General features: G+C 41.7%; 3 protein-coding genes and 3 long non-coding RNA genes across 24 annotated transcripts; 3 read left to right on the forward strand and 3 right to left on the reverse strand.

Annotated features, from left to right (window-relative positions):
- The first annotated feature begins 563 nt into the window (after positions 1-563).
- LOC137840954 (uncharacterized) lies at positions 564-9,319 on the forward strand. Of its 17 annotated transcripts, none has more exons than XR_011088175.1 (12): positions 1,060-1,082; positions 1,139-1,255; positions 1,410-1,451; positions 1,652-1,709; positions 1,795-1,850; positions 1,914-1,970; positions 2,037-2,110; positions 2,180-2,259; positions 2,333-2,390; positions 2,498-2,596; positions 2,666-2,799; positions 2,867-2,935. XR_011088175.1 is itself a non-coding variant. In XM_068653130.1 (11 exons), exons 2-11 carry the CDS (start codon positions 1,179-1,181, stop codon positions 9,288-9,290), a joined length of 819 nt encoding a protein of 272 aa, XP_068509231.1. In that variant the 5' UTR covers positions 564-1,082; positions 1,139-1,178; the 3' UTR covers positions 9,291-9,305. The 17 variants fall into 17 exon arrangements, 9 of the variants coding, with proteins under 9 accessions (XP_068509231.1, XP_068509230.1, XP_068509237.1 ...); XR_011088172.1 differs by lacking the exons at positions 1,060-1,082; positions 2,867-2,935 and adding exons at positions 1,315-1,340; positions 9,180-9,233 and having other exon boundaries at positions 1,143-1,255; positions 2,042-2,110; XR_011088174.1 differs by lacking the exon at positions 1,060-1,082 and adding an exon at positions 1,315-1,340 and having other exon boundaries at positions 1,143-1,255.
- Positions 1,739-5,194, reverse strand: LOC137840956 (uncharacterized). The gene is made up of 4 exons (XR_011088180.1): positions 4,886-5,194; positions 2,995-3,134; positions 2,686-2,770; positions 1,739-2,593 (listed from the first exon to the last, which is right to left on the reverse strand). It is a non-coding gene; the product is annotated as an uncharacterized lncRNA (long non-coding RNA).
- LOC137840957 (uncharacterized) lies at positions 8,459-9,089 on the reverse strand. Its single transcript, XR_011088181.1, has 3 exons — positions 9,002-9,089; positions 8,717-8,904; positions 8,459-8,577 (listed from the first exon to the last, which is right to left on the reverse strand). It is a non-coding gene; the product is annotated as an uncharacterized lncRNA (long non-coding RNA).
- Positions 9,320-9,349: 30 nt separating the features above from the next.
- Positions 9,350-22,226, reverse strand: LOC137840955 (uncharacterized). Its single transcript, XR_011088179.1, has 5 exons — positions 22,171-22,226; positions 15,556-15,674; positions 12,230-15,441; positions 11,222-11,307; positions 9,350-9,487 (listed from the first exon to the last, which is right to left on the reverse strand). It is a non-coding gene; the product is annotated as an uncharacterized lncRNA (long non-coding RNA).
- Positions 12,487-15,162, forward strand: rcc1l (RCC1 like). Of its 2 annotated transcripts, XM_049742851.1 has the most exons (11): positions 12,487-12,569; positions 12,895-13,191; positions 13,260-13,389; positions 13,460-13,588; positions 13,683-13,749; positions 13,821-13,957; positions 14,034-14,215; positions 14,295-14,382; positions 14,478-14,651; positions 14,727-14,812; positions 14,970-15,162. In XM_049742851.1, the coding sequence occupies exons 1-11, from the start codon at positions 12,525-12,527 to the stop codon at positions 15,045-15,047; spliced, it is 1,413 nt and encodes a 470-aa protein (XP_049598808.1). In that variant the 5' UTR covers positions 12,487-12,524; the 3' UTR covers positions 15,048-15,162. The 2 variants fall into 2 exon arrangements, with proteins under 2 accessions (XP_049598808.1, XP_049598810.1); XM_049742853.2 differs by lacking the exon at positions 12,487-12,569 and having other exon boundaries at positions 12,904-13,191.
- On the forward strand, positions 15,334-22,380 carry pou2f3 (POU class 2 homeobox 3). Of its 2 annotated transcripts, none has more exons than XM_049742892.1 (13): positions 15,334-15,419; positions 15,718-15,782; positions 18,641-18,669; positions 19,208-19,309; positions 19,382-19,487; positions 19,552-19,640; positions 19,917-20,093; positions 20,168-20,309; positions 20,509-20,642; positions 20,715-20,864; positions 20,932-20,977; positions 21,053-21,170; positions 21,682-22,380. In XM_049742892.1, exons 1-13 carry the CDS (start codon positions 15,349-15,351, stop codon positions 21,719-21,721), a joined length of 1,269 nt encoding a protein of 422 aa, XP_049598849.1. In that variant the 5' UTR covers positions 15,334-15,348; the 3' UTR covers positions 21,722-22,380. The 2 variants fall into 2 exon arrangements, with proteins under 2 accessions (XP_049598849.1, XP_049598848.1); XM_049742891.2 differs by having other exon boundaries at positions 15,405-15,512; positions 15,725-15,782.
- Positions 22,381-23,189: the final 809 nt, after the last annotated feature.

Raw genomic sequence — 23,189 nt, forward strand, 5'->3', positions numbered from 1 at the left:
CCCGCTCCGTGTAACATTTGGAAATGATACGGAATAACGTGCAAGACTCGACAGAATACGAGGCAAAGAGTTCTGCTCTCTAATATATTTATTTATATGTGTATATACTTACAGAAAGCCATGTGTGAGATTCGAACTCGGTTCTCCAGAACGCAAGGCAAAAGCTTTAACCACAAGACCATCACTGGATCTTAAGGCGATCAAGCAATTTTCTGTATTTGTAGATCAGTAGATCTATACACGTTAAATACATAAATATTTTTCGAAATTTTCATGGCAATATGGCCGAATGGTATAACACTTGGACTGGTACTCGGTCGCCCAGGGTTCGAGACCAGCTCTGTCTAACATTTACAAATTAAAGAAAGCGATGGCCAAGATTCGAACCCACATTGCCTGAACCACAGGCAAGAGCTTTAACCACCAGACCATCGGTGTATCTTGCAATAGCGTGGCAGTTGTTCTATATTTGTAGATCAGTAGTGCCATAGACGTTAAATACATAATAAAATTCGAAAATTTCATGGCAATGTGGCCGAACGGTATAACACTTGGCCTGGTACTCAGTCGACCAGGGTTCGAGACCAGCTCTGTCCACCAGTTATTCATTAAACAGAGCGTTGACCAAGATTCGAACCCGAGTCTCCTGAACTCAAGGCAAAAGCTTTATCTATTCGGCCACCTTAGACACAATTATACTTGCTCGCTTCTTTGTACTTAGCTGTTACCTTAGACTTTTCACGTCAATATTTGGGTACTTGAACTATCAATACGACCAAATCAGCTGACATTTCCAAGCAAGCTCTGGTTGAATGGTTAACGCCAGTGCCTCCGAAACCTAAGAACTATGGTTCGAGACTCGACCCTACCTAGGTTTTATACTTTGTCATTTTCCCCTTGCTTCCGCAGACGGCTACTTTTTTTTTTTCTTTCCTTTTGCTTGTTAATGACGTCATCACAAAATTACTATATAAGACGTCACAAACGCGACACTCGTTCTCTTGCTCATTTCTGACAGCGGCACGTCGTGCTGCTCCACCGGCTGCGCAGCACGCTTTTACACAACATGCTGCGTTTCAAAGGTAAGTCTTCACTATTCCTTAACCTTTTAAAACTAACTGCTTTTGCTCTCTTTCAGCGTCAACTCGCACTTTGGACGTGCTTAACACCTTGCTACCATGCAAGCTAAAAAGCGAGCGTTGGTAGAAAACTTCTCCGACCTTAAATTGCATCAAACGCAGTTTTGCTGCCCAAGGTAAGACAAAACGTTTGCAGAAATTCACAACAGAATCTAATCAAATTGTCTGTCTACAGGTGCGACGCTTCAAAACGAGCCTCAAGTAACCTCCTTTCTGTTCGAATAATGTGGATTTAATCAACTGCATCTAATTGTCCATTTCTGTCCACAGGTCTGCATCTGCAACAGAAGACTCAGATTGACTGCAAAAAAGGCAAAATTAACGTTTTTATTTGAAGGACAATTGACTACAGTACTTAACTTTTTTTTTTTTTTGTCTGCAGGTTTCAAAATGGCCGGCTTGCAGTCCTGAGAGCTTCATGAGACGTTTGCAAGTCTACTCTTGCTATCAAACAAGCTCGTATGAGTAAAAATGTAACACTCTGTGGGTTACAACGTTACCTTGTCTTTCAGGCCAACGAACTGAGGTTGGAGAGACGTTCAGAGCTGTTCCTGCCTGCCTTTTTCATTGGTGAAACACATGCACACTCATACATGAACAATTGTTTGACCAATTTATTTCAGGGTGTGCATTCTCTTCCCGTTTTGTCCACCAGGTGGAGCCAAAGGACCTGGTACCTACCTGCTGCAAGGATTGAAGTCAAAGCGCCAGGTTTAAAACCATTGCAATGACAAATTTGGCAAATGAAAGTGCTTGACCAGTTTGTTGTTTCAGGTGGTGCTGGTCCAGGCAGTCAGGAAACAAGGAGTCATGATCTTCCAGTCCTGGCAGGTGACTAAACTTTGCAAATGTGGCATGTTAAGAACACTAACCTGCTTTTTCTTTGTCTCAATGCAGTGCAGCTTCCAGTAAGAGTGCCGCAAAGACCCTTCACCAGCTAGGCCAAGAAATTCTCCAAAACCATGCCAAAGGTTTCAAGGCTGTTTCCATTTTCAGTGTTGCAAATCAACTTGCTTGACTGTTTCCGCATTTGTGTGCAGGTGTCAGTCCAGGAGAGGATCTGCAACATTTCAAAAGCTTTGCCTGATGTTTCTCATCTAATAAACAGCTTCACCAGAAGGTTCCTGTCTACAGTTAGAAATAAAAATGGTAACCCTAAATTGAGTCAGTGTCAATGTTCCTTTTCTTTACAGGCAGAAGTAGCAAATCCTGGTCCAGAAAGTGAAAAACCTGCCAGTTTGCGTCCATTCTGTGAGTTCATTCACCTGTCAGTGGAGTAGAAGCACCTGTGGCTCAAGCCAAACTGTAGCAGGAGAGTCACTTTCTGGACTTGGATTTTTCCCCTGTGGTTGTTGCAGGTGAAATGAAACATTCCTGGTATGCTACTTGCTAAAAGCTTCAAGTCGCCATCTTTTTGGCGGGGGGTACCTTCTTGCTGCCTGGAGAGCCCTCTGCTGGTAAGAGAAGGAAAGTACATTTCAGCCACCATGTTCCAAAATTTGAATGATTGTTCTTTTTGTGTCCAGGGTGGTGCACTATCAAGTACCTGCTTGCAGCGGTGGCCAAGGATCAGAGCACAGCAGCATGCTGGCACCACATTAGTTTTTGTTGCGTCCTTGACTCAAGTCAACCTGAGACGTGGACAATATTTGCACTTAAGGTAATATGCTCATCACTGCACAGTCCCCATGACAACTTAGTTCCTGAATTTTTTTTTCTTACGACAGGTCGCAAGGAACAAGAGCAGCTTTCTGGTCATGCAGATCTCAATACTTGATGCCTTTCCCACTGCTAAACTTTTTCCTGCACTAAACGTTGACTTAACTTTAGGCTTACAGTTTTCTTTTTGTCTTACCTCCAGGTGCAGACTCCTCATCCCACTGGCCGACCACTTCACCACTCGTCCCACTGGCCGACCACTTCACCACTCGTCCCACCTCACCACTTGGCACCGAGCAGACTACCATCCAACTGTTTTGTGATTGAATGTTTACTCTGCAAAAGAAATAAAGTTTGATTACAAAGAACACTTGAACTCAACTCTTTATTCTCAACTTTAAAAATATCTTAATTTAAAGGAATAAAACCCCAAAAACCTAAACGTTTTTCAGATTTTATTTTTCCGATTTTTTTTTTTTTTACCGGATTTTTTTCTGAAATTTTTTCCTGAAATTTTTTCCCCATATTTTTTTGGAATGAGGCGGGTCAAAGCTGGAATACTGCTTCATGATTGGCTGAGGGCTCAAAAAGTGGGTGGGGCAGTGAGAATGAAGGTCACAGATTGGTTGAAACGTGGGCGTGGTTATGCAAATGATGGGCCATGCGATTGGTGGGATCTAAAGTGGGCGTGGTCTCATTTATTTGAGGCAATCTGATTGGTCAGAATGGCAAATACTGCTTTTTGATTGGCTGTTGGAAAAGTGGGCGTGGCTATGCAAATTTACGCTGCGCTGTGATTGGTCAGCCTGAATTTGGGTAGAAGTAGGAGGCGGGGAAAGTGACACTTAGGTTTTTTAAGGCAGTTTTCAGTCTTGAGGTGAGCGTTGTCCTTGTGTCACTGCCATGAACATAGGTTTTTGACTATTACTCTATATCTCACATGACTCAAAGTGACAGGAGTCCTGTGAAATGGAGAGTAACACTCAAAATACCATGTCCATGGCAGTGACGGAAGGACACCGCTCACCTCAAGACTGAAGACTGCCTTTGAAAACCCAACTGCCACTGCAGCACCCACCAGGCATGAACATTTTCCAATGAGTGAAGCAAATCTGCGCATAAAAACACTAAGACTTGCATTCCAGTTGATTCATTTATATGACAGAAAAGCAGATTGAAAACATTTGAGCAGTCAATGTTTGTGTGAGACTAATATAGTTGCACACAAAGATTGGCATTGACAGGCCTTGCATGGAAGCAGCAGTGTTTGATGAGCTCAGGTGAGATGTCACTTACTACTGAGGACCACTAGGGGGAAGGTGAGCACATGCAAACAGCTGACATCTCTCACCCGGACAAAAACTAAGTGCCAGCTACTTCATAATATCATCACACACTTTTGGATGTGATTTTCAATGACACTAATGCAAACCAAGTTAGTTGAATACAAATCAAATGTATATTTCTGACGAACCTGGTTTGCATCAATTTAATTAAAAACACATCTAGAGGTGTTTGATGTTTAACTTGAGCAGTAGCTGGCACTTAGTTTTTGGCCCAGTGAGCGATGTCAGACGTTTGCATGTGCTCACCTTCCCCCTGGTGGTAGGCACTGTGTGCCATTAGAAGTGACATGCAATGAGCACCTCAACCAAGGTTTCAAAGTCCTCAAAATAAAGACTCGTTTTATGTGCCAAAAGTTCTTTTTATTAAACTATTTCTTTGACAGCTTTAATTATGGACTCTACTATTTTTAACACTAACATCGAATATCACAAACTATGAAAGGACCGAAACAGTAATGGAATACGCAACTATAGAGCATTAGCGCCCTCTGCGGGAAACATGTTGTACTGCACCCACCCCACACAATGCCATGTCTTGACCACAACTTCTGAAACTAATGGCCCATCTGCTGTTACCCACTACCTAATTCACGTGGAAACCGTCAAATAACTCAAAGCACGGATTGAATTATCTTTATAAAATAATATTACGTCTCAGACTTGTTCATGATCTTCTCTAGTCACCGAAGGGATACTACTCCATATAAAAAAAAAAAAAGAAGGAAACACAACATGCAGTACCTTTCGAAAATATGTTGGCGTCTAGATGTTCTGATAGACGACCAGCAACCGACGTTGAGCCTCAACTCTTGTAGTTTGGAAATCAGCTTTTGCGTGGAAAACATACAAAACAACATGGAGGTCAAACGCTTTTTCCTAATTAACGTTTGATCGACAGCTGAGTGGTAGTTGTGGGCGGGGTCGCTGACAAGCCACCTTTGTTGATATTGTTCTAGGATAGCTAGCTAGCTAGCGAGCAACAAACAAACTCGAGGAGCTCGTGTCGTAATGATGCTCCTGCATATTGAATGAATATTTATTTCGAACATGATTTAAAGAATAAAAAACAATAAAATACAAACAATATACATCACTGTTCGAAAAGGAGTAGGAAGAAGCCTAAGCTTATCATGTCCTACCCCTCTCCATCACTTAGTTCCAAGTGAGTACATTAAGTTTCAAGATTAAGTAATTTTTATTCACCATGTTTGAGCGTGCCAAACAAGGAATTTGACTTCGATACATCACAGCCTCTGTTCAACATTTAAGTGACAAACAACACTCAGGACATGTGTGAAAAATGACAAATATTCTCAAACATCCCCTGATTTTAAACTTCCAAAAAACTGCCCGTTTATGAGCCAAATGTTCTTTTTGTTAAACAATTTCCTTGACAGCTTTAATGATGCACTCCCTTATTTTTAACACTTTACTTAACATCGAATATCACAAACTATGAAAGGACCGAAACAGTAACAGAATACTCAACTATAGAGCATTAGCGCCCTCTGCGGGAAACATGTTGTACTGCACCCACCCCACATAATGTCTGTTGACCACAACTTCTGAAACTAATGGCCCATCTGCTGTTACCCACTACCTAATTCACCTGGAAACCGTCAAATAACTCAAAGCACGCATTAAATTATCTTTACAAAATAATATTACGTCTCATTTGACTTGTTGATGATCTTCTCTAGTCACTGAAGGGATAATACCCCATATAAAAAAAGAAGGAAACACAACATGCAGTACCTTTCGAAAGTATGTTGGCGTCTAGATCAGTGGTTCTTAACCTGGGTGAGTCGGCTTCAGGGGTTCGGTAGAGATTGCCATGGCCGATGGCCGAACACACCGGTAGCACCCCCCAAGAATTGCCGCTCCGTTCTATTTCACTCTATACTACCAGGTTTCTCTGTAATCGTTCGCAAATAAGTCACGCCCTTCTCCTCATATCTAGCCACCAATAGTAGTCACAAAGTCCAGGAGGGACATGAGCGGTCTCAGTTGAGCACTTGATACCAAGCACTTTCCCCGATTGTATTTGTTTATTTCTTCATTGAAGGGCTGGATGGAAATACAATTCACTCGTATACCTTTAGGTGCTTTGAATGACCACCCAAAAGAAATTCGAAATTTCTGTGCCGCAGTGGGCGAATGGAATATTATTGGTCTGGAGTACAGGAGAGGCGGGTTCGAGTCCCGCTCCGTGTAACATTGATACGGAATAATGTGCAAGACAGAATACGAGGCAAAGAGTTCTGTTCTGTAATACATTTATTTATATGTGTATATACTTACACAATGCCATGTGTGAGATTCGAACTCGGTTCTCCAGAACGCAAGGCAAAAGCTTTAACCACAAGACCATCACTGGATCTCAAAATCAACCAGCAATTCTATGTATTTGTAGATCAGTCGACCTGTTCACGTTAAATACATAAATATTTTTCGAAATTTTCATGCCAATGTGGCCGAATGGTATAACACTTGGACTGGTACTCGGTCGACCAGGGTTCGAGACCAGCTCTGTCTAACATTTGCAAATTAAAGAAAGCGATGGCCAAGATTCGAACTCAGATCGCCGGAACCAAAGGCAAGAGCTTTAACCACCAGACCATCACTGGATCTTAAAATGAACAAGCATTTTTATATATTTATAGATTAGTCGACCTGTTCACCTTAAATACATAAATATTTTTCGAAATTTTCATGGCAATGTGGCCGAATGGTATAACACTTGGCCTGGTACTCAGTCGACCAGGGTTCGAGACCAGCTCTGTCCACCAGTTATTCATTAAACAGAGCGTTGACCAAGATTCGAACCCGAGTCTCCTGAACTCAAGGCAAAAGCTTTATCCATTCGACCACCTCAGACACAATTATTCTTCCTCGCTTCTTTGTACTTAGGTGTTACCTTAGACTTTTCACGTCAATGTTTGGGCACTTAAACTATGAATACGAACAAATCTGCTGACGTTTCCAAGTAAGCTCTGGTTAAATGGTTTACGCCAGTGCCTCCGAAACCTAAGAACTATGGTTCGAGACTCGACCCTACCTAGGTGTTATACTTTGTCATTTTCCCCTTGCTTCCGCAGACGGCTACTTTTTTTTTCTTTCCTTTTGCTTGTTAATGACGTCATCACAAAATTACTATATAAGACGTCACAAACGCGACAATCGTTCTCTTGCTCATTTCTGACAGCGTCACGTCGTGCTGCTCCACCGGCTGCGCAGCGCGCTTTTACACAACATGCTGCGTTTCAAAGGTAAGTCTTCACAATTCCTTAACCTTTTAAAACTAACTGCTTTTGCTCTCTTTCAGCGTCAACTTGCACTTTGGACGTGCTTACACCTTGCTACCATGCAAGCTAAAAAGCGAGCGTTGGCAGAAAACTTCTCCGACCTTAAATTGCATCAAACGCAATTTTGCTGCCCAAGGTAAGACAAAACGTTTGCAGAAATTCACAACAGAATCTAATCAAATGGTCTAATATCTGTCTACAGGTGCGACTCTTCAAAACGAGCCTCAAGTAACCTCCTTTCTGTTCGAATGTGGATTTAATCAACTGCATCTAATTGTCCATTTCTGTCCACAGGTCTGCATCTGCAACAGAAGACCCAGATTGACTGCAAAAAGGCAAAAATCACGTTTTTATTTGAAGGACAATTGACTAAAGTATTATTTGTTTTTTTTGTCTGCAGATTTCAAAATGGCCGGCTGGCAGTCCTGAGAGCCCCGACTTGACGAGAGGTTTGCAAGTCTACTCTTGCTATCAAACCATCTCGTATGACTGAGAATTTAACACTATGTATGTTAAATTTAACGTTACCTTGTCTTTCAGCCCAACAAACTGCGGTTGGAGAGAAGTCCAGAGCTTCCCCTGCCTTCATTCTTCATCGGTGAAACACGTGCTCACTTTCATACATGAACAATTGTTTGACAAATTTATTTCAGCGTGTGCATTCTCTTCCCGTTTTGTCCACCAGGTGGAGCTAAAGGACCTGGTACCTGTCCCTTACATGGATTGAAGTCAAAGCGCCAGGTTTGAACCTATTGCAATGACAAATTTGACAAATCAAAGTGCTTGACCAGTTTGTTGTTTCAGGTGGTGCTGGTCCAGGCAGTCAGGAAACGAGGAGTCATGATTTTCCTGTCCTGGCAGGTGACTAAACTTTGCAAACGTGGCATGTTAAGAACACTAACCTGCTTTTTCTTTGTCTTAATGCAGTGCAGCTTCCAGTAAGAGTGCCGCAAAGACCCTCCACGCCAAAGGTTTCAAGGCTGTTTCCACTTTCAGTTTTTCAAATCAACTTGCTTGACTGTTTCCGCATTTGTGTGCAGGTGTCAGTCAAGGAGAGGCTCTGCAACATTTCAAGAGCTTCGCCTGATCTTTCTCATCTAACAAACGTCTTCAGCAGAAGGTTCCTGTCTACAGTTAAAAATAAAAATGGTAACCTTGAATTGAGTCAGTGTCAATGTTCCTATTCTTTACAGGCAGAAGTAGCAAATCCTGGTCCAGAAAGTGAAAAAAGCCTGCCAGTTTGCTTCCATTCTGTGAGCTCATTCACCTGCCAGTGGAGTAGAAGCACCTGTGGCTCAAGCCAAACTGTAGCAGGCGAGTCACTTTCTGGACTTGGATTTTCCCCCTGTGGTTGTTGCAGGTGAAATGAAACATTCCTGGTATGCTACTTGCTAAAAGCTTCAAATCGGCATCTTTATGGCAGGGGTACCTTCTTGCTGCCTGGAGAGCCCTCTGCTGGTAAGAGAAGGAAAGTACATTTCATTTCAGCCACCATGTTCCACAATTTGAATGATAGTTCTTTTTGTGTCCAGGGTGGTGCACTATCAAGTACCTGCTTGCAGCGGTGGCCAAGGATCAGAGCACAGCAGCATGCTGGTAACACATTAGTTTTTGTTGCATCTTTGCCTCCAAGTCAACCTGAGAAGTGGACAATATTTGCACTTAAGGTAATATGCTCATCACTGCACAGTCCCCATGACAACTTTGTTTCTATATATATTTTCTGACAGGTCGCAAGGAACAAGAGCAGCCTTCTGGTCATGCAGCTCTCAATACTTGATGCCATGAACAACAAATGTTTCCCACTGGTAAGTTTCATGCTAAACTTTTTCCTGCACTAAACGTTGACTTTACTTTAGGCTTACAAGTTTCTTTTTGTCTCACCTCCAGGCGCAGACTCCTCGTCACACTGGCCAACCACTTCACCACTCGTCCCACCGGCCGACCATTTCACCACTCGTCCCACCGGCTGACCACTTCACCACTTGGCACCGAGCAGACTACCATCCAACTTCTGTTTTGTGATTGAATGTTTACTCTGCAAAAGAAATAAAGTTTGATTACAAAGAACACTTGAACTCTTAACTCTTTATTCTCAACTTTAAATATATCTTAATTTAAAAAAAATAAACCCAAAAACCTAAAAAATTTTTCAGATTTTATTTTTCCAATTTTTTCCAGAATTATTTTTTCTGAATTTTTTTTTCTGAATTTTTTTCCACATTTTTATGAAATGAGGCGGGGCAAAGCTGGAATACTGCTTCCTGATTGGCTGAAGGCTCAGAAAGTGGGTGGGGCATGGAGAATGAAGGTCAGAGATTGGTTGAAACCTGGGCGTGGTTATGCAAATGAGGGGCCATGCGATTGGTGGGATATAAAGTGGGCGTGGTCTCATTTATTTGAAGCAAACTGATTGGGCAGAATGGCAAATACTGCTTTTTGATTGGCTGTTGGAAAAGTGGGCGTGGTTATGCAAATTTACGCTGCGCTGTGATTGGTCAGATCTAATTTGGGTAGAAGTAGGAGGCGGGGAAAGTGACACTGGTTTTTTAAGGCAGTTTTCAGTCTTGAGGTGAGCGTTGTCCTTGTGTCACTGCCATGGACATGGGTTTTTGACTGTTACTCTCCATCTCACATGACTCAAAGTGACAGGAGTCCTATGAAATGGAGAGTAACAGTCAAAAACCCATGTCCATGGCAGTGACGGAAGGACAACGCTCACCTCAAGACTGAAGACTGCCTTTGAAAACTCAACTGCCACTGCAGCAACCACCAGGCATGAACATTTTCCAATGAGTGAAGCAAATCTGCTCATAAAAACACTAAGACTTGCATTCCAGTTGATTGATTTATATGACAGAAAAGCAATTTGACAACATTTGAGCAGTCAATGTTTGTGTGAGACTAATATAGTTGCACACAAAGATTGGCATTGACAGGCCTTGCATGGAAGCAGCAGTGTTTGATGAGCTCAGGTGAGATGTCACTTACTTCTCATGACCACTAGGGGGAAGGTGAGCACATTGAAACAGCTGACATCTCTCACCGGGACAAAAACTAAGTGCCAGCTACTGCATAACATCATCACACACTTTTGGATGTGTTTTTCAATGACACTGATGCAAACCAAGTTAGTTGAATACAAATCAAATGTATATTTCTGACTAACCCGGTTTGCATCAATTTAATTAAAAACACATCTAGAGGTGTTTGATGTTTAACTTGTACAGTAGCTGGCACTTAGTTTTTGGCCCAGTGAGCGATGTCAGACGTTTGCATGTGCTCACCTTCCCCCTGGTGGCAGGCATTAGAAGTGACATGCAATGAGCACCTCAACCAAGGTTTCAAAGTCCTCAAAATAAAAAGACTCGTTTTACGTGCCAAAAGTTCTTATTAAACTATTTCTTTGACAGCTTTAATGATGCACTCTCCTATTTTTAACACTTTATTTAACATCGAATATCACAAACTATGAAAGGACCGAAACAGTAATGGAATACGCAACTATAGAGCATCAGCGCCCTCTGCGGGAAACATGTTGTACTGCACCCACCCCACATAATGTCTTTTGACTACAACTTCTTAAACTAATGGCCCATCTACTGTTACCCACTACCTAATTCACCTGGAAACCGTCAAATAACTCAAAGCACGCATTAAATTATCTTTATAAAATAATATTACGTCTCATTTGACTTGTTGATGATCTTCTCAAGTCACCGAAGGGATACTACTCCAGATAAAAAAAAGAAGGAAACACAACATGCAGTACCTTTCGAAAATATGTTGGCGTCTCGATGTTCAGATAGACGACCAGCAACCGACGTGGAGCCTCAACTCTTGTAGTTTGAACATCAGCTTTTGCGTGGAAAACATACAAAACAACATGGAGGTCAAACGTTTTTTACCTAATTAACGTTTGATCGACAGCTGAGTAGTAGTTGTGGGCGGGGTCGCTGACAAGCCACCTTTGTTTATATTGTTCTACGATAGCTAGCTAGCTAGCTAGCGAGCAACAAACAAACTCGAGGAGCTCGTGTCGTAAAGATGCTCCTGCATATTGAATGAATGAATGAATGAATATTTATTTCGAACATGATTTAAAGAATAAAAAACAATAAAAAACAAACAAACAATATACATCACTGTTCGAAAAGCAGTAGGAAGAAGCCTAAGCTTATCATGTCCTACCCCTATCCATCACTTAGTTCCGAGTACATTAAGATTCAAGATTAAATAATTTTTATTCGCCATGTTTGAGCGTACCGAACAAGATATTTGACTTCGATACATCACAGCCTCTGTTCAACATTTAAGTGACTAACAACACTCAGGACATGTGTGAAAAATGACAAATATTCTCAAACATCCCCTGATTTTAAACTTCCAAAAAACTGCCCGTTTATGAGCCAAATGTTCTTTTTGTTAAACAATTTCCTTGACAGCTTTAATGATACACTCCCTTATTTTTAACACTTTACTTAACATCGAATATCACAAACTATGAAAGGACCGAAACAGTAACAGAATACGCAACTATAGAGCATTAGCGCCCTCTGCGGGAAACATGTTGTACTGCACCCACCCCACATAATGTCTTTTGACCACAACTTCTGAAACTAATGGCCCATCTGCTGTTACCCACTACCTAATTCACCTGGAAACCGTCAAATAACTCAAAGCACGGATTGAATTATCTTTATAAAATAATATTACGTCTCAGACTTGTTCATGATCTTCTCTAGTCACCGAAGGAATAATGAAAATGCGAATCACTCACTCACTGAACGGGAAATGCAATTCACAACTCGTTCGTGAACGGGAAGGTCCGTCATTTTCTTCTTCGTTTTGTTTTACGGCGAGGTGGCACCAGTTCAATGGGCATTACCGACACCTACTGGTTGAAGTCATATGAACTGAAAAAAGAACGAATCACTGTAGGAAGTAATTCGTTCACTCTCGTTCACTGAATAGATTCGTTTCTTTGAACAAATCGTTCACTCACGAGCCAACACTAACAGATGAGACGAAGAAGAAAGGAAAGCGGAATTAGAAACATTTCTCTTCCGGGTTGAATGTGCCGGTACGTAAATAAACACGCAAGGATGCCATTGGAAAATGTAATCGTTTAATCAAGTTTTTCTTTCTGAATAAAACACATGAAAGGTGGAAAGTAAGTCCATCGTGTTCCGTGAGCGTGCTTTTGTAGAAAAAAAGCTTAGTTGCCTGCTGGTACGCAAGCAGCATTTCATTTACACTAAGTTCTTACTATCTATAAAATAATTTTATTTAAATGCCCCTCACTCGGTAAATAAAGCTTTTGTGTGTGTGTGTGTGCATGTTTTTTTTATCCAATAAAAACAATTATTTCTGATATACATTTTTAGCATTATATACAAAGCAGGTCATATTGCTTGTTAAACCTTGTTAATTGATGTTTTGCAGTTGAGCATCATGTCTCTTCCACGAGCTCGACGGCGCCTCCTCTCCTCCTTTAAATTCTACTCTTGCGGCCACGCAACCTTCAGCAACGCTTCAAACCCGCAGGAGAAACCCGGCAGCAGCAGCAGCCCGGTCTTCCAGTACGTGGGTCAGCACAAGAAACCCAGCCACAAAGTGTTCGTATGGGGCTTCAGCTTCACGGGAGCGCTGGGCATCCCCAGTTTTGTGCGCCCCGACAGCGGCAGGAAGAAGCCACGCAAGTATCAGCTGACGCCTTACCGACTGGAGACAGAAGACAGGGTAAGAACAAATACACACATCCCGCCCCCAGCTGGAGTTGTGTAAACAGTGGCGCTATTTTGTTTTAGATTTCATCTGCCGCCTGCGGTTATGGCTTCACTCTCCTGGCGTCCGCCACTAAAGATGTAACCAAGCTTTGGGGCGCCGGCCTCAACAAGGACTCGCAGCTCGGCTTTCAGCGCTCCCGGAGCAATCGGGGTAAGATTCGGAATCCCCTTCAACCGTTCAGAAACAGATCATCCATAATTCATCCATTTTGTGTGTTCAGATCAGAGTTACGATTACGTCTTGGAGCCGTCGCCTGTACAGCTGCCCCTCCGAGAACCGCAGAAAACACGCGTAACGCAGGTGTCATGTGGACGGGCGCACGCGCTCGTGCTCACCGATCGCGAGGGAGGTCAGTCCCCGCCTCTTGTGAATGTTAATTAGCATCCAGATGCTGTCAATCATTTCTTGCAATCATACTTTTAAGTGATTGTTGTTCCTCTCAGTCTTCAGCATGGGCAACAACGCTTACGGCCAGTGTGGGCGACATATCGTGGAAGACGAAGCTTACAGGTGTGCGAGAGCGTCTCGCAATAATGGCGGCGTTTTTTTTCCAAAGCTGACGTTTGGTTGCTTCTTCACAGCGGAAGTCACATGATTCACAAAATAAAAGGCGTGGATGGCCGCGTGGTGCAGGTGGCGTGCGGACAGGACCACAGCCTCTTCCTAACGGAGACGGGGCGGGTCTACGCCTGCGGGTGGGGAGCGGACGGGCAGACGGGTCCGTTTGGATTTCTACGTATACATCATTGTACAGTTTCTCATAATGAGGACACTCATGAGGTTGGTGCTTGCAGGTCTGGGGCACCACAACGTGTGCTCTACCCCGACCGAGGTGCTGGGGGAGCTGTCGGGGGTGAAGGTCCAGCAGGTCAGCACGTACGCTGACTGCAGCCTGGCCGTGTCTGTCGACGGGCACCTGTATGGATGGGGGAACTCGGAATATCTTCAGCTGGCCTCCGTCACAGACACCACCCAGGTGAGCATGACCATAGCGCCGGAAATATTTTTACCTTGGGAACCCGCCCCTCCCTCACGGCTCCAACTTTGGTTTCCAGATCAACTCCCCTCGTCGGTTGCCTCTGCCAGGCTGCGGTCGGGTGGTGCAGGCTGCATGCGGAGGCACGCAGGTGGCTGTTCTGAATGGTTAGTCAGTCCAAACTAAAAAAAAAAAAAAAATCCCTCTACATATTGCATTTTATCTCTTCTGGTTGTCTAATTAGTATTTTTTTTACCTTCAGAAAAAGGCGAGGTATTTGTTTGGGGGTATGGGATTTTGGGGAAAGGCCCCTTGCTGTCAGAGTCCTGCTCCCCAGAGATGATCCCCCCCTCCCTGTTTGGACGCTCCGACTTTAACCCCTCTGTCGCCGTCACCAAGATCCGATGCGGCCTCAGTCACTTCGCTGCCGTTAACGGTAAAATCGTGGCTCTCTGCAAATTGACGCAAGGATAAACGGCTCACTTGATGTTTTTTTTTTTTATGGTTACAGATCGTGGCGAGCTCTTCGTGTGGGGAAAGAACCTCCGAGGGTGTTTGGGTATCGGGAAAAAAGATGACCAGTTCTTCCCATGGAGAGTAAGGGAGGGGTCGGGGGGGTGTCAACAAACAAGAATTAAATAAATGTTGGAATAAAATAGAAATAGAGTGCCATTATTATTCAAATAAATACATTTTGATGTCCAATTTGAGTGAAAACAAAATGTAACTGTAATGTATGTGTTACTGGTTTCAGGTTACTGTTCCCGGTCAAGTGGTGGATGTAGCGTGTGGTGTGGACCACATGGTGGCGCTGGTCAAGTCCCTCCTCTGAGTAGGAATAAAAAGCATCTTTGAGCTCCAAAGTGGAAAGGACATTTTAAATGCAACATATGTAAACTAAAAACTTTGTACATGTTTGTAAAATAAATCACCTCGTGCATGACTAAGTTTGCCCTCTTGATTTATTTTCAAACTGTAGAGTTGTTGCTAGGAAGGATTCGTAGGGCACTAGGGCAAATAAATATCACCATGGAGTTTGAAACTTCTCAACTTATCTTGTTTTTCTTGCACAGAAGTCGCCGGCAGTGCGACTCTTGAGTGTGTGCTTTCGCAGTAGGCCTCGTTGTTGTTTTATGCAAAGCGTGCGGAGCGCGATAGGACGCGCCGCAATGTATGCAAATGAGCCTCTCGGGCACAAGCGCCGCACAGGTGAGCCTTCCTCCACTCTGGAAAATGACAAAGTAAGTCAGTTGTCGAGACGGATTTGGCATTCTTGCATCGCTAAACAACACTTGAGGTAAGTTTCTCCCCCTTCCAAAATCAAAAATGAACTGACTCACTTTTGCTGTGCTTTGCTGGGAGTCTCCTTCCATGAATATTATAAGCAGCACATGATGTGGTGATGGTGGCGGTGAGAGCTCATTAGAATAAAGTGTAGGTGATTTTCCTGAGCCTTGTCCTGTCGAAATGATGTAGGAAAATCAGCTGAATTGTATTTTGTCATCGCAGGTCAGGAAGATGAGCGCAGATACTCTGGAGCAGTCGGGGACTCAGGGGGAGCAGACAAGTGAGGCCGTCTTACACTCTTCTTTGTCCGCATGATTCGTAAAATGAACTCACGCTCGTTCGTTCATTTAGAGATTCGTTAAGATGTTTATCGGGATGATTAATCTATTCGGGATTGTGTGAAACTAAAGTTATTTTCTTGGGAGTAGTCTGAACGTAAAATATAAATAAGAGTCAGTTGAAAAGAACGATACATTTAAGAATGGTACTATTCCAAAATTTTAATACGTATATTAAGTATAATATATGATTGTGTGTACATGTGTATATATTCTGGGTACATACAATGTGCATAAATATATATATTTATTTATACATACACAGGTATATAATGATCTAAAATCATGCCGCACAATCAATAATTCATCAGCGCTGTTGCGAAGTCTGTGATTTATTTTAATTGTCATTTTGCATGCTGTTTAACCGTTTTATTCATGAAGTCAATTTTCAATTGAAAGTGGGGAAGGTGTTTGTTTGTAGACACCTCACAGGCAGATTCAGTGAAATCATTTATGACGTTATAATGAGGATTTATATTAGGCTTCTGGTTCCTCGATGTTCCTAATAAATTGACACGAGTGGTTATGATAGAGGAAAATCCTGTGTGCCCTGCTCAAGTATTCCTCGGTGCATGTTTAATCATAACTTGACGGAAATGAAAAGAAAAATCTTCAAAAAGGAGCCACTAAAGCTTTACTGTCAAACTGACTCATTAAAAAAAAAAGTTTCAGTTTTCGAAATTATAAAACCTATCACGAGGATAACCATGGAAAGAAATATAGTCGGTATAAATAAAAGAAAAACCTCATCATTTTATGAAAAAAAAGTTCACGTTTAATACAAACACAGCAGACAAAAGAAAATTAATCATCATCGTAAACAATCCATCATTTTGTCACAGCAAAGCATAATGCTAACATGCTAACATAAAACCATCTTTTAGTGAAGCCCCAGTTAATACATAAAAAAGAAATGTGTGTGTGTGTCCAAACAAGGATCCCTTTGACCCATGGAGAACTCGCTGCGGGCAGACAGCCTTTGTCTGTGCGTGTGTGTGCGTGTGTGTGTGTATAGTGGCAGTTGGTCGCCATAGCAGGATGGCCCCGAGGCCTGTTTGCTGAGAAATGCCGGCTGCCTCGCGGCTGAGGACGGCAACAAAATACAAAACAATAAATGGGAACTGTCAACAGAAATGCAGAACTTCCCTTTCAAACAATGGCCAAGCGTGTGCGAGCCAGAAAAACGTGTAAATGCATTCCATTTCTTAGAATAGATATCAAATTAATATCGGAGAGGTTATCGGAATCCATTCATTTACAGTCATACTAAAAATATAAACGAGGTCCAAGATGGCGGATACTGTGAATTGAGCCCGCCCCTCTGCTTGGAAGAACAAATATGTATTCTTTTTCGACCAATATAATTAAATCATCGTTAAAAAGGTGCCAGCCCTCGCCTGGAGTGAAGGCTGGCTGGATTGCATTGATGTTTTTCCAAAATATTTTTTTTCATGCTAATCGAGTCTTTGATCAGAATGTTTGCATTCAGTTTTTTTGGGGAAAAATATTTTATCCTAATTGGAGCGCTTCCAGCGAAGGTGTGTGATTATTCGGAGATATATACATGAATAAATACTTATTTAGATACGGAGTCACACCCGAGTTGTGTTGCAACGTAAGAAATTAACTACTCGCTAATATAAATTTGGGACTTTTTAATTGTTTTGTCGAGTTAAAGTTGATAAAATATTTAGATCTGCGGTCCATGTAATAAAGCAGTGGAAATGTTTGCCATTATTTATATCAGGAATGTTAGCATTAAAAAAAATGCATGTTAAATTAATTGGCATTTAAAATAAATGTCACATTTATTTTCATATTTACTCAAACCAGTGTTGTCCAAAGTCACCCATTTCAATATTCATTTTTAATGTCCTTTATGATGCTAATTTTAATGTGGCTCTTCCTCACAATGCAAATATTAAAATATATCACTCTCAACAACAGCAAAGTATTTTAATGTCAGCTTTTTTTAAATAATAAAATCCTCAATAACTTATTAAATCATGCAAATATTTTCTGGGGGTAAAAATGCTTTCTTAAATGATTTATCATGATTATATGCATCTTTTTCAATAATAGTTTTCAATATATTTTTGTTTTGTTACATTGTACTCTACTGAAGTTTTAAAACAAATGGAATTTTTTAAAAAAAATCTTAAAAAGAACTTTTTTTCTACTATTTTTTAACTTAGCATGCTAAGTTGAAATAAAATTAAAAATTAAATTAAAAATAAGTTAAAATAAAATAAAAAAAATAACTAAAAATAAGTTTTTTTCTACTATTTTTTTTAACTTAGCTAAATTAAAAAATATCTAACAAAAAAATATTTTTTTACTTTTTTTGTCGTGCGTGTGTGTGTGTGTTCGAAGTCAGCAAAAGTCAAATTTGCATTTCATGGTCATTTTCATACTGGAACTTTGCCATCTGGGCTGCTTGTCCTCAGGGTGGGGCGGGTGGGGGCGACATTTGACACGGTGGGGGCGAGTGTTCGGGTGTTGGGGTTGTTGCTGTATTTGCATGACGCTACGTTAGTGTCTCTCCCGTCACGCACGCACATCCATTTGACATTCAAATGGCGACACACCCACTAAAGTCACTCTCCTCCTCGTCCATCAGCATCCTCACAGTATAAACATCTCCACGTCCGTTTGTCTGTCTCCCTTCCAATGAATTCAAATCAGTTGTGATTGCGCAATCCCATCGAGATACAATCGAGTGAAATTTCCCCAGATTGACTGCGCACATAAAAAAAAAAAAAAAACATTTTAATCATGTTTACTCTCCTTGTCCTTTCAGAGCTCAAAGGATCCGGATTCCACCGACCAGTAAGTATTTTAGATTCATTCAAACCCTTCAAATCCAAGAATGCCCGTTGGAGCTAAGCATCAACGATATTGACAACGCCATTGCCCAATAAACTAATTTTTTTGGGCCAACTAACATCCTCAGGACAAACCAGCAGCAAAGACCCCACCCACCACACCCCCCATGTCAATAATGACTCTCCTCCTCTCAGCACTCCTGAATCACCTCAAATAGTTTGCAGCTATTTGGATACTTCTCCAAACACTTTTTTGGCAGCCGGGAATTTTTGTTTCCACGTTATTTTTTTTTTCCCTCTAGGAAGTGCCACAGCTTTCTGCTTAGTGTGTGTGTGTGTGTGTGTGTGTGTGTCTATTTGCATAATGGCTCGCCTGAAGGGAGGGAGTATGTCACTCGTTGCAACTTGTATAGCGACCAAACTGGTCCTGAAGTGAAAATATATATACACACACACACGCACACACACTCATGACCTAAAAGCATGCACTGTACTTTTCGTAGGATTTGTCATTTTTTGCTGTGTGTGTGGAATTATTACAGATCAAGACCGAGGACATCAACGACTCATCCCACCTGATTTCCTCGCTGAAGACATGTCACATGACGCAAAGTCCGTCCATGCACGCTTCGCACATGACTGGGGTAAACGGAAATAATGATTAGACGTGAGAAAACATTGTTTACATTGGTTTCAACTGTCGCCATGGCGATCAGGACCTGACGTCCCTGCACAGCATGCACAGCATGGTCCTGATGCCCCCGTCTCACCTGTCGTCTCCGTCCCCCTTCCTGCTGTCCCAGAACGCCCCTAGTCATCAAGGTAACCACCACCGCCACAAAAACTCACCCTAAAACCAAAACCTGGTTCTAAACTTCCACCACAGCTCTTCTGCAGCAGAATCTGATGTCGCTACCGGGGCAGAACCAGAACGGTCTCCTGCATCACCAGCCCGGCTTGGCTTTGACTCCGCAGGTTAATGCTCCCCCCCTCCCCTCCCAGTCTACATAATCTGTATAGACAAAACATACAGATGATGGAGAATCCTAATTATCAAAGGCGATGAGCATTTGTCTAATCAAACATGACTAAGGTATGGATTCGGTGAAGCAACATTTGGTGAGCTCAGATTGAGGGAGCTTAAAGGCTTTTTTTTTTGTGGAATTTGAGGAACATCAGATTGAGGATTTTTGTGTTCGACTCTCAAATCACCCAAATTCCTGGAAAATGAACGTGACCAAATTCTTCCAGGCGATGAGTCGTTCGGGTTTGGTGGGCCCCTCGCTGGACAACCACATGGACATGTCCCACCTGCAGATGGTCAAACAAATGGCGCTGCCGCCCCAGGAAGAACCCAGCGACCTGGAGGAGCTGGAGCAGTTTGCCAAGGCCTTCAAGCAGAGGCGTATCAAACTGGGGTTCACGCAGGTATAGATCTCCAAAACCATTCCGTGCAACTTTTTGGGCAGATTTTGACGGGAGTCCGTTGTGACGCATTCCAGGGTGACGTGGGCCTGGCTATGGGTAAGCTGTACGGCAACGACTTCAGCCAGACCACCATCTCCCGCTTTGAGGCTCTTAACTTGAGCTTCAAGAACATGTGCAAGCTCAAACCTCTGCTGGAAAAGTGGCTGAGTGACGCAGGTAGATTAGAAAAAGCCTCTTCAAATGCCAAAAATTCCAATTTCATTCCACCTGTTACCCTAAAAAATATCAACTTTTCAAGAGTAAATATAAAAAATAAGCAACGACGTGGTTGCATAAGTGCGCACACCCTCTTTAAATGGGGATGTAGCTGTGTTCACAATTCACCATGAACCCTAAATTAGTTGAACATTTTCAGAGAACTCCCCTTCCGACTGCATGAACAGCGCCACCTCCCTGCCGCCGCTGATGGAAGGCTACGGCCGCAAGCGTAAAAAGAGGACCAGCATTGAGACCAACATCAAGCTCACGCTGGAGAAGCGCTTCCTCGACGTGAGTCACACATCTGATTGACTTTTGACCATTACGGCAAGTACACGCTGGGGCTATCTTGTGACTTTGCAGAACCCCAAGCCCAACTCCGAGGAGATCACGCTGATTTCTGAGGAGCTAGCCATGGAGAAGGAGGTAGTCCGGGTTTGGTTCTGCAACCGGCGCCAGAAGGAGAAGCGGATCTACTGCCCAGTCACTAGTTTGCCCGTCAACTCCAGGATGGTCAGTCACCGGCCTTGAAAGCGGTCATCCAAATAAAATAAAATAAGATTTTTTTTTTTTGATGTAGGCCACCGCAATGTCACGACCGTACAGCCCGCTAGCTTCAGGCGGAGGTGAGCAAGTCTCTTACTTACGTCCGATGTGTGCAACTTTGGTGCATTTGACAAATCTTATTTTGCTTTCCGCAGTTTCTTCTAATTCATCTCCCAACTGCTTGAGCCGGGAAGTTTCCCCCGTCGGCCTGTCCATGTCCTCGGGCTCATTAACGTCTCACATCAACCCGCCGCCGTCTTACAGCGCTCCAGGGTGAGTTCCACGTTCATCACTGCATGATGTTGGATCGTCTTTTTGAAGTGCTTAGCCAGCATCTGGTGACAGCTCGAGGTAATTGCAAAATCCTTTAGGCGTGGGTGTCAACTGTTTGCAGATTTTCACTATTCGTAGCAGAATTTTTTTTAATTTATTGACATTACAAAAAAAAAAGACCTGGTGGTACTCAATATTAAGTTTTTATTTAAGAGTTTTTTTTTAATTAAAGTGTTTTGCATCATTTATTTATCATTGCAATGTAAATGATTAAAAACAAAATAAAATGTGATTTTAATTATAATAGTTACTTTAAGGTCTAATAAATAAAATGTATTTAGCTGTAGTTTGAATTGATCCAATTAAATTAAAGCAAGCTGACCAAGTCGTGATGTTGATCCAGTTTCCGCTAATCTAATCACCCAATCACGATATTTAGTCACAGTGAGTGAATGAATGAATGCAGCAATTGGATTATTTAAAGTAACACAATGTTCCATTTGTGTTTCAGGCAATGGAGCCGTTGGAATTCGACCGGCTATCACCTCTGAGGTACCTCAGCCACTTTGCTGATGTCTTGAATTTTCGAAGGATGTACAAAGAGTTTGAGAAGGAGATGAGGAAGACTTTGAAACAGTACCCAAGAAACATCGTGAGCTCTCGCCGTCAAGGCTTTCACGGTCCAGCTCATAAGCTTCTAAGTGTGAGACTGTTTATAAAAAAAAAAAAAAAAAAATACACTTTCATATGCACCATGTCTGTATGGCATGTTATTTTTATTTTTTTTTTGTCTACATGCAGTTTTTAATTTTAAACCACTAGCTTGCAAGCAAACAATGGTGCTGAGATTAGTGGGATAACTAATTTTTTTTGCTGAAAATTGAATTTTAAATGAATCCTAACACTAAGTTAGACAAAAGAAACTATAATTACAAACAAGTTCAGTGCAATAGTGGTCGAGGTTTAAACATCTGGCAAAAGACCATCAGATGACACTCACTTGAGAATCCAGTTTCTGAAGAAATGACGTGAAGGCTCAGAGGCTGAATGAAGACCTGTGGAATGATATCGATAAATGTCAAACAATCTTGAATCATATACATACAACAATCATCTGAACATGTTGAAATAGTTTGTAAATGTATGAAAATATAAAAACTCTAGCTGTGGAATGGATCATTAAAAGACTTTATTTGATATAAAAATACTACGAATGGACTCTGAATTGTTTTTATGTAGGAGTTTCAGTTCAGTTTGAATTTAAAAAGGTTAGTTCTTGTCACACGCTTATCTTAAAACATTGTGGACAGCTTTTTCTCATACCCTTTTTGAAGGTGGAGGTAGAATGGCCAAAATGGAGGCAAGCAGGCCTTCAACTAAGGTTTCAACATAAAGGGTTCCAAGAAGTAAACTAAAGTTTGTTTTCTAAATTCCAAGTTCTAAAAATGACAAGCTTGGAGCAGACTTGAAGTAGCTTGAAGCTACGTCACTACTATCTTCTTTCTTTGTTGAACTGAGACTGACTACAAAGTGGGAGCAGCCTATTTACCTGATCAGGTGACTGATCAGGTGACCAAAGGCTTTGTCAAATAAAAGTTCATGGCCCAAGGCCAGCGAATTTTAAAGAAAAATAAGAATTTAAGCTAAGGAAACTAAATTGGCTCCAACATATCCTGCCACGTGTGGCTATAACAAAAAATTCAATTTTTGTAATTTTATTGGTAAAAAAGTGACTGTGGTAAGGCTTTAGTAGTCAATTCTTTTTTTTTTTTTAAATGATCTTTAAAAAGAAAAATGCATGTATGTATGTATGTATGTTTTTTAATTATTTTTTTTAATATAAATGGCTTTTTTGTAAAAAAAAAAAAAAAAAGACAATGTATAGTAAGGCTTTTTTTTTATTGGTAAAAAAGTGACTGAAGTGAGGCTTTAGTAGTCTTTTTTTTTTTAAATGATCTTTAAAAAAAAAAAATGCAGGCTTTCCAGCCACTAATATTGAGCTTACTTCATTTATGGGAG

The sequence above is a fragment of the Syngnathus scovelli genome, chromosome 15 (genome assembly GCF_024217435.2).
Source record: "Syngnathus scovelli strain Florida chromosome 15, RoL_Ssco_1.2, whole genome shotgun sequence".
Classification (NCBI taxonomy): domain Eukaryota; kingdom Metazoa; phylum Chordata; class Actinopteri; order Syngnathiformes; family Syngnathidae; genus Syngnathus; species Syngnathus scovelli.